Source organism: Diadema antillarum, unplaced genomic scaffold (assembly GCF_040938485.1).
Source record: "Diadema antillarum isolate AM-2024a unplaced genomic scaffold, OU_Dant_1.0 scf00000133, whole genome shotgun sequence".
In the NCBI taxonomy this organism is placed as follows: Eukaryota; Metazoa; Echinodermata; class Echinoidea; order Diadematoida; family Diadematidae; genus Diadema; species Diadema antillarum.
In genome coordinates this window covers 232,807-242,697 of record NW_027271022.1, presented here as the reverse complement: position 1 = coordinate 242,697, position 9,891 = coordinate 232,807, and the positions used below count along the sequence as shown (strand labels likewise).

The window sequence follows — 9,891 nt, the reverse complement described above, 5'->3', positions numbered from 1 at the left end:
TCGCTAAAATACAATTTGTATTGTTTATGATAGAAATAAACAAAGATGATGCACCTGCAAAATCTATCTTCTGTGTGTGTGTGTGTGTTTTATGTGTCTTTAGATGTAAATGCATGTGTGAGAATACTGTAATAATTCAAACTCGTGCAATATGTGTGTGTGTGTGTGTGTGTGTGCGCGTGTGCGTGTGCGTGTGTTTGTCTTTTTTTTAACATGTTGAAGACTAGTCCTGAACATTCTCGGGCTGAGGTAAATGGAAAATGCATTTTTCTAGGAAAATCAATCTGTCTTCAATGGGTTAACAGCTGCAAATAATATGTAAAACTGTATGGATGATTTATGTGTATTTGAAAGAGAACAAACTAGGCGGTACTACAGTGTGATTAAAAAGAAAAGAAAATCCACTCTTAGAAGATTGCAATTTATCTAAAACCAGCCCATGAACGTGCAATTATCACACATGGTTTGAAAGAGTGTTTTATCCTGAATAATTTGGTATCATTTTTGTGTGGTATGTGTTCACACTTGCATGGCATTGTTTGTGAGAGTGCAAAAAATAGACTTGAGCCAACATATTGAATTGAGAGAATAAATTGAATGTTGGACCCTTTTAAATGAAATGCATGCTTTTCTGAGAAACTGAAGTCACACACACACACACTCCAATATAAATGTACATACACATAAACAGTCCCAGTCCCACAAATTTCCAATTTGATATAAAGATGATTGAAATTCAAATTAAATCATAATGCCTTGATGAAAGTTTGGTGCATTAACATCACAATTTTTTCCCAACTTTATTCAATGTGCGTGCATGTATGTGTGATCCTTGTATGCCTGTGTGTGTTTGTGTGTGTGTGTGTGTGTGTGTCAAAACATTTCAGGACTTTAAAAAAAAAAAAGAACTTTATCTCCACCTTTCTCATCTACTCCTCTGCCAGATCTACCAACAGTTCTTTGGAGGACTTCCAGAAAAGATTACCTCCTTCATTTTCTCCCTCTTCTCCTTCCTTCCAATATTTCTCCTCTCTTTCCATTTTTTTTCATCTCCCACTTTTCTACAGTGGACTCCCATTATAACGAAGTCCTCTGGACCAGCAGTTTTCTTTCGTTATATCCATGTTTCGTTATAACCGAACAAATAAACAATAGAAAAACATAGAGCGGATAATGTTGCGGCCTGAATTTTTACTCCATTGTAACCGGAATTTCGTTATAACGGGAGTGCACTGTATTACCTTTCAAACCTTCTCACTCTTCTTTCTCTATCCAAACAGACCTTTTGAGGTTGTTGCCGACTCAGATGGAAAACTGTGATCTCTTTACCTAACATTCATTATGCCTCACACTGCCTGCTTCTTTGTAAGAGGGATATGTCAAATAAGCATTAATTCATTTGACTCAAAATTTCACAATCACACTTTTACTTTGATGCCACTTGCCATCTGTAGCTTGACATCCCCTGTTCATGCTTGTAAGGTACTAGTGTGCCTTTAGCCTTTTGGAAGGGTGAATATTCTACAGAACAGACACTACAGCATATCAAAAGTTTATCTAGCAATTTCCATTTCAGACAATTGCTTCAATGAGAATACAAAATGCACATGTCTGAAAAGACCCATATATTCCTTTAATATAAGCAATACAGTTTATTTCAAATGCTCATAATTATTTTGGTGGTTCTTCACGTCTGACAATTTATTAGATTTTTAAATGTGAGACATAACATATTGTTCGAGAGAAAAGGGGGAAAATAAAAAGGGACTACTGCATAGTGGAAAGAATTAAATGCACCAGGTACCCCCCCAAAAAATACAATATGTATTTTTCCCCCTGGAGCTTTCATCAATTTTCTTATACTGTGGTAGTACATGTAGTAGCAGTAGCGATGTGATATGCTAAGAAGAAAGGAATTGCATTTTCACTAACTGACATGGCAACGTTGGGCTATAACTTTCTACACACAGACACTGGGGCTACGTGTAGCTGAAATACGGTACTTCCATTTGAAAAAAAAAAAAATCACTTCAGTCTTGATTTCTTCACTATTACCCCTCTGTGTGCATGGAGTGCTGACTGACACAGATAATGCCATAGCATTGTCCAAAGTCCCTGGCACATAAACGGGTTGAACAAAGTCTGATTGCAGAAAGATGAACTCAAAAGTAGTGTACCACAATCATAGAGGAATGGGTTATCCACTCATCCAAAAGTTGTTCATCCTCTATACTGATGCTGTCCACTCATGGCACTCCTTGCTCAATGGGTTTTAGACTTCCAAACCATGTGCAGTTGGACACTCCCAGAATCATAGAGAACTGGAAGCACAGGCTAACTCCCACTGAAGAAGAGCTATTTATCCCTATCGGTATTCTCCAAACCACTTGTAGTCATAGGGCCCCAAGTACTTGGAGATGCCCATGTAGTTCCCCTTGGCAATGCGCTCAAATGTCCATGGATTTGCGTTCTCCTCCTTTTTCGCACCATATTGTTCTGCCATCTCCCCCATGATGTCCTCTGAGACCACCTTGCAGCGGAAGGGGAGCTTCTTGGAGATCTGGTACAGGATGTTGTACACCTCCTCCAGCTCTATCCGCCCCCCTAGCTCCATGACGATGCGACCCGCTTTCACTGGAGTGACATAGTGATGCACGCTGCCTGAATGTGACAAATACAGAAATAACACATGGATTGATGTTACAATTTCATATTCATATACATTATCAATTAAAAATGCAGAGGTCAGGTAAATAATTGCCACAGTGACTATGTTTCATGAAAGAGTTTACAACCTGTGTGTTACATACAGGATATGTATGAATTTGAGTGCACCACTCTTTTGACTAATCCTGAACAGAGTTGTAAGGAGAGGAAACAAAATACCTTTCATGAAAGTGTATGACTGCCAACATCTTATGTACAAATGATACAGAATTCTTGAGTAATGGCATCACAAGCAACATCAAAATCAAGTGACCATGATGGCAACATGATCCTCTTTGGGGTAAACTCTCTTTAATCTTGGTATACCGATGGAATTCTGGTGGTTACAGAATGATACCCTACACAAACTATTCTCAACCCAGTGACCACTCACCCTTTCCACCACCCATCCGCTGACCCTGGCCCTTCTTGGTGACAGGCTTGAAGGGTGAATTGACCCTCCATCGGGCAAACATGTGGTCACTGTCTCCAATGAAACGGTTGATGGTCAGTCGGATCATCTCAAAGTGGCCATGTTTCATGTAGCCCCCTGTTGTTGCCTGTAGCATTTAATGCAGTGCAAAGCACAAGATTGATTAATATTCTATCCATGGGATGTAACACTACCAGCAAGTTTAAAATCGCTAATTGTAAATGAGTGGAATATTTTCATGTTGATAAAACTTTTAGCCTATGGTTTTTATTCAAAACTTACAGCCTATCTTTAAATTCCATATCTTAAAATTTCCATACAATAAAAAGCAAACCAACATATATTTGAGATTTTGCTTTAATTGGTACTCCCACATGTGGAAATGATAAAGTTTAATGCACATGATAAACACCCCCTGTCTAAAAAAAAAAAAAAAATCCAGTGAAAGACATATTTTCCTGAAACTTTTCCATGAGTTACAAATGAGACAGAAGTATAATTACCGGGATACACCTGTATTTCAAAAGTCAAGTGTGTGGTTATATGGTCAAATAGGAAATTGGTAACAACTGCATGGTTCATCATGGTCAAAACTAATTTCGATCAGTGTTGACCAAATTCCTACGGCTCATTTGTCTTGTATCATGCATATCAAATGTTTTTTTTTTTTTTTTTTTTTTTTTTTTTTTTTTTTTGGGGGGGGGGGGGGGGGGTTTCGCCTGGTTTCTCATCTTGATGGCAAACTGTAGCAGCCTTTCCCCAGGGGAAGGCTAAATCACATGACAATAGTAATATGAAAGCAGGATGAATATTAAACTGGATAACATCTGAAGTTATCAGATCTCAAATTAATAACATAGCTGTAACATAAAACTGGACACATTTCTCACCATGAGGCCATACTGCTTGAAGATGAGTGTGTTGGACACTTCTGCTGGGCCTCGAATATCATGTAGACCCTTAAAGACCTTTTTATACCGCGTCCTCTTTGGCACTTTGTTCAGGAACTTCAGTTTGGGCTTGGCAGGAATTTTGACATCTAGACAAAATGAATATGTTTAAATTTAGTATGAGAACAATCCAACCACAGAGTACAATTCCAACACAATTGAGGCAATATCGAATGCAACAAGGCAGAAAGGACATAAAAGTAGCTACATAAAGCATTGCGTGACAATAGCCGTACTTTACAGGTGGCATAACCTTTATGAGTGAAGCTTAATGAAACTGTTTGACTCGAGACTTGAACATACAGTTGTATTAAACAATGCACAAAGTAAGGATAACACACCATGACTGGCTGTGCAAATGCAAGTGTATGTATGCATGACATACCTTGGTACATGTATGTTGATCTACAGCAGGCCACCTAAAAATGCATTACAGATTTGTGTGAAGATAAAGATGTTTCATATTTTTTCTCCTTGATTAAATACAAACCATAGTACCCAGACACCTACACACAGCTGCACAGATACCCGTAGAGATACAGGCAACCTTACCTATTTAAAGCCTTACAATCGTGGCGAGTGGTTTGTGCCGCACGGAGACGAACGCAACACGCTGCCTCCTCCATTCTGTATCAAATGTAGTGACCCCGAATGAGAATAGTGCTGGCTCAATGGGTCAGCGAACAACACTCTAGACTACAAGAGTTCTGTGCTACAAATCTCCTGACCCAAAATGGCTGTCCGAATGAGCCACGAGAGTTTCCAAATGGACGCACACTCTCAGTGCGCATGCGCATGAAGAGAGGCCAAAACAGCCACGCGCTTTCTGGCCTCTCTCCTCCAATCACCGCAGCTCGCGGTCACAATGTTTGTGTATGATGTATACACACACACGCACACACACACACACACACGTGTCTCAGTGGCAGCATTGTCCCACCGAGGAGGTACTTTGCCTAGCACCTCCTTGGTCCCACACATTCATGGATATAGCACCGAGTCTGGCATTGCGCAATTGCATGCACAAACTTTGGTCGTTCAGGAGTTTTGTACGTACCATTAGTGATGATGATCGTCCGACTTTAAGAGTTGAATCTATTTGAACTGAAGAAATAGCTTCGACTTACAAGAGATTAAAATCGATAGAATATAACGAGAAGAGGACTTGGAAAGACCATTGACTTTGGCAATTTTTCCACTTATGCGAGGTCGACTTATAAAGCAAGGTTGACGATACATACTACACAAACTTAGTGGACCATATGACATGGTTGTACAATATGTTTTATGCCATACTTACAATCAAATGTATCAAAGGGTTGGAAGTTTTTCATTGTAGCCACTTGTACAACTGTTGGTAGTGCAAACCTCCCTACATTTCAGAGACAGAGAGAGAGAGAATGAAAGAAACAAAATAAAGAAATATACACAACAAATTACATTTTCAGAACATTATTCACAAGAACTGCTTGACAAATACCAATATGATGTAGATCTCTATACTTTAAATCTATTACTAATACAGTCAGGGGTGGGAACTTCATCCTTTCTAGTAGACGTTCTATGTTTGCTGACCGTGGCGTGGGTACATGAAAGAGGTGTAACAGTTTTGCAACTAGGAGCTAGCAATGTAAGAATTACATATGCAGTGTTCAGATAGGTAGCCCAAGCACTGCATGATAGCTTCATGAACATTAATGCCGCAGTCAGACTGGCAAAAGATCCTGTGGCTGAAGTTTCCCCATTCACACTGACTGGCAGCCAAACTTTTCAATCTTCAGTGATCTTTGGGTCAAGAAGGTTGGTGTGGTTTCATGGACGAAGACGAGTGTTCATTTTGGCATTTAGTGAACTTACAATTCATAACAAAATGTCGTCATTTCATTACAAAATAATCATTTCATCAACGAAATAACTGATTTCGTAACGAAATATTCCATGCGACACTTCAGTCCGGGAAACCCGCTCATGAGGACCGCTCCCGCGTACGAGGACTGTCCCTCCTCATGAGGACCTCCCCCCCGCCTCATGAGGCCCCCCGGGGAACGCCTCATGAGGCCCCCCATTCACTTCTTATTCATCTCACATCTGACGTATAAATTGTCGCAACTTTGCACGGTGATTTTTTGTTACACACACATGTCCACTATCCATGATGAAAAGAAGAAAAAATCCTGTCTGGTTTTTTTTTCAAAAATCGAGTTTTAATCAACCGATGCAGAGCGCCCATCAAAACACAGGCGCTAGCGCGTTCGCACAATGCAAGACTGCCGCACCTAGCGGCCTGATCCGACTAAATATTTTCGATGCTTTTTTCTGCGGCTCTCACCTCTCCACGCACGAATCAGCCTCGTGAAGCTGAAGTCTGACATCTTTTTACACAAATTCGTAACGAGAAAAATTAAATCAGTACTAACCTGATCTTGTCCATATATTCCAAATTACTATTCCACACTGATAGAGTAGGTGGGTAGATGACATACATACCAGTCTGGTATGTGCTGGATGCGTGATGTGATGCGACGTACGTTGCGTCGCGGGATGATTCCAGAAAAAGCGCCCAAACGGTAAGCAGGCGGCGGAATCGTGGGCGGAATTGACGAAGAAAGTGAACTCGTCATACCTACAAAGTGATTATTTTGCTAACAAACTGGAGTATGTCATCTACCCACCTACTCTATCAGTGTGGAATAGTAATTTGGAATATATGGACAAGATCAGGTTAGTACTGATTTAATTTTTCTCGTTACGAATTTGTGTAAAAAGATGTCAGACTTCAGCTTCACGAGGCTGATTCGTGCGCAGAGAGGTGAGAGCCGCAGAAAAAAGCATCGAAAATATTTAGTCGGATCAGGCCGCTAGGTGCGGCAGTCTTGCATTGTGCGAACGCGCTGGCGCCCGTGTTTTGATGGGCGCTCTGCATCGGTTGATTAAAACTCGATTTTTGAAAAAAAAACAGACGGGATTTTTTCTTCTTTTCATCATGGATAGTGGACATGTATGTGTGGGTTCACCGTGCAAAGTTGCGACAATTTATACGTCAGATGTGAGATGAATAAGAAGTGAATGGGGGGCCTCATGAGGCGTTCCCCGGGGGGCCTCATGAGGCGGGGGGGAGGTCCTCATGAGGAGGGACAGTCCTCGTAAGCGGGAGCGGTCCTCATGAGCGGGTTTCCCGGACTGACTTGGGGATGGCGCGCCATGGACATGGTTTTTGTCCATACCATGGTTTAAACCATGCCTGTCCATGGTTTCATTTGTACCACCTTGGTAAATTCGGGCCATAGTATAATACTGTTATAGTGTTAGACTAGTGTTAAGCTAGTGTTATCATCATATTATAATTGCCACATTCGTCATTGGTTCTATAAATTTACTGTTTATAGTAAAACTGTTTAAGGCACACTACACGAAATAGAGTATGCGGGACTAAATTATACAGAAGTTTTACACCACAGCCATTTTTTGAAGTCATTGATGGGTAGTCCAGCAACGATAAAGACTTCTTTTCGCTCAATATCTACATTACTGTGGATATTATCTCACCATGATTTACGACGATATGGTTGACAGCGACTTGTAAGAGTGAACATTTTCGCATCAAATTGAACATGGTGACACGCCAGTTTCGCTATGGTCCTCGTCGTTATTCTTCATCACATCGAATGCATGTGGTATACGCACCGAACTCTAGTTCGGTACGGTGGGTATACGTTGGATGATGATATGCATGCATATGTATGCAGCGCAGCGTGCGCGCGCGAACCAAAGATGAAAGAGCACCGCACGCGCGGCTGCTGTGCGGTCCACTGGTATCCGAGCCTCGGGAACAACCCCATGCCCATCCTCACGGTACACAGGGCTCCGTCGATCCGCCTGGTGGCCTGCGATCATACGGTAAACGACCCTCGACGCCACTCTCTTCTTATGCGATCGCGAGCGGTGAAAATCAGGGTCAGGATCATGAGGAGGGAGATGTGGAAGCATCTACAATCTAGCATGCAACTAGTCTACATGCAACCAAGATATTCATAGCTCGGTCATCAAGTGGCACCGTTGTCCATGGTCGGGGACAACGTATATTCAGGTGACAGTGCAGAAGTTCTGCTGTAATCTTACGACGAAAATAGGTGTTTTTACTCGTTAGCATTGATTGCCATTGATTTGACAGTGGACTGAAGTTTCGTCATCATGCCCATGGTCATGTTAGAGAACAACGCCTCACTCATATCCATCCATAACCTGTAACGTTAGACGAGAGTGACGTCTCTACTTGGATCCTTGATTGACGTGCCAAATACTTGTCGGATGCTATACGACTGACAACAACAGGATGAAAAACTTTAAATTGTGGGTTCATCAAAAGGCTTTCAGCGGTAAGTACGGCAGCCCAAAATATATACCGGTAGGCGGTAGGTGTTATTATAGGCTGTTTACTCCACGACGTAGAATCTATATTTACTCAAACAAAGCAATGAAGAATTCCAGTCAATAATGTGATGAAAGTCTATATCACACGCGCACGTTCATAACATTTCGTTCCACTCGGTTTAGATCTCAATAAGACATGGTTCTATGTGCACTTCACTAGGTTCTACACAGTATAAGTTGTCAGTATATTAGTCCGGGAAACCCGCTCATGAGGACCGCTCCCGCGTACGAGGACTGCCCCGCCTCATGAGGACCGCCCCCACGCCTCATGAGGCGGGGCAGTCCTCGTACGCGGGAGCGGTCCTCATGAGCGGGTTTCCCGGACTGTAGGGTATCACATGTGTTTAGTCTCTGCCGGACCCTGGGTCCTGGGATCTGTGGGATACCCAGCTAGCTAGCTAGTCTAACGCAGTGCTGGTCTAATGCAGAACGTTAGGCTGGTGCAGTGGTGGATGATAGTTTTCTTTCGTTATTAACGTTAGAGTTAAACAATTTGTTGCTAACCAAAAACTAGACACTGGTCACTAGGTTCTAACTATAAAACGGAAAGAGTTCCTTTTGTAGTGTACTCCCCCCCCCCCCCCCCCCCCCGATTGCGTATTTTGAGCTCTACCTAACTGTCTAAAAGAGGGCAACATTTTGATGGGGGTTGAGTAAAAATTGGGCGTGGATTTTTTTTTTGGGGGGGGGTCATTACTAAAAGAAGAAAATGTTGAAAAAATGTTTTCTCTCCTCTCGCATGTCTTCCTTGTTATTCTCTCTCTTCCCTCTCTTTCCCCTTTCTCCTTCTGTCTCTCCATTTGACAATCGCCATCTCCAGTGGACTTCCTGCATGAACCTGAAACATGACATAATTAGAAAGAGAAACATTTTACTGAAATTTACTGACGGGTCTGGGACTCAAACTCACTATCGTGAGCATCTGAGCCCAGTGCGTTCACGATCGTGCTGCACGATGAGTTGCGAGGCAGAGGTAATTTGTGGCAAATATACAGTGCATCAACTGTACTATGCTCGTCGTAGATGGCGCTACTTGACTTTCTTCTGAGTAGTCTATTCTTTTCGTCTGCCTTGTATTGCTTTGCATAATAGGTGCAGTCTCGACAATTGAAGTTTCACCCCAGTACAAACCGACCTCAAACTTCTTCTAGTTTTGACTGTTTTTCAGGCAATTGAAGAACTATATATGCATGAATTGAAAGCCATAGAACTGAAGGTTTATAGGTGGATAAGAGTCTATGTCACAGGGAATCACGTAACCCAGGAGTCTGCGTCACCCAAGGACACCGGGGTCCGCATCACCCTAGGACACCGGAGTCCGCGTCACCCAGGACACCGAGGTCAACGTTACCCTAACACTAACCCTAACCC

General features: G+C 42.1%; 2 protein-coding genes across 2 annotated transcripts in view; one reads left to right on the top strand and one right to left on the bottom strand.

The window, feature by feature from the left end:
- Positions 1 to 2,208: 2,208 nt before the first annotated feature.
- On the bottom strand, positions 2,209 to 7,747 carry LOC139720751 (large ribosomal subunit protein uL16m-like). The gene is made up of 5 exons (XM_071632104.1): positions 7,636 to 7,747; positions 5,390 to 5,461; positions 4,030 to 4,178; positions 3,101 to 3,266; positions 2,209 to 2,661 (listed from the first exon to the last, which is right to left on the bottom strand). The coding sequence occupies exons 1-5, from the start codon at positions 7,700 to 7,702 to the stop codon at positions 2,366 to 2,368; spliced, it is 750 nt and encodes a 249-aa protein (XP_071488205.1). The 5' UTR covers positions 7,703 to 7,747; the 3' UTR covers positions 2,209 to 2,365.
- Positions 7,748 to 8,108: 361 nt separating this feature from the next.
- The window catches only part of LOC139720772 (GATOR1 complex protein DEPDC5-like), a 53,126-nt gene continuing 51,343 nt past the window's right edge, over positions 8,109 to 9,891 (top strand). The window contains exon 1 of the mRNA XM_071632115.1: positions 8,109 to 8,465. Coding sequence (XP_071488216.1) covers positions 8,423 to 8,465 — 43 coding nt within the window. The 5' untranslated portion in view covers positions 8,109 to 8,422. The remainder of the gene's footprint in view (positions 8,466 to 9,891) is intronic.

Excerpts from the sequence above, each read along its gene's own strand:
- LOC139720751 (XM_071632104.1), bottom strand. The coding sequence starts at position 7,702 with ATGTTCAATTTGATGCGAAAATGTTCACTCTTACAAGTCGCTGTCAAC. Across the intron at positions 5,462-7,635 it reads CCATATCGTCGTAAATCATG|GGAGGTTTGCACTACCAACA; the intron begins GTGAGATAATAT and ends TCTGAAATGTAG. Across the intron at positions 4,179-5,389 it reads ACCCTTTGATACATTTGATT|ATGTCAAAATTCCTGCCAAG; the intron begins GTAAGTATGGCA and ends CATTTTGTCTAG.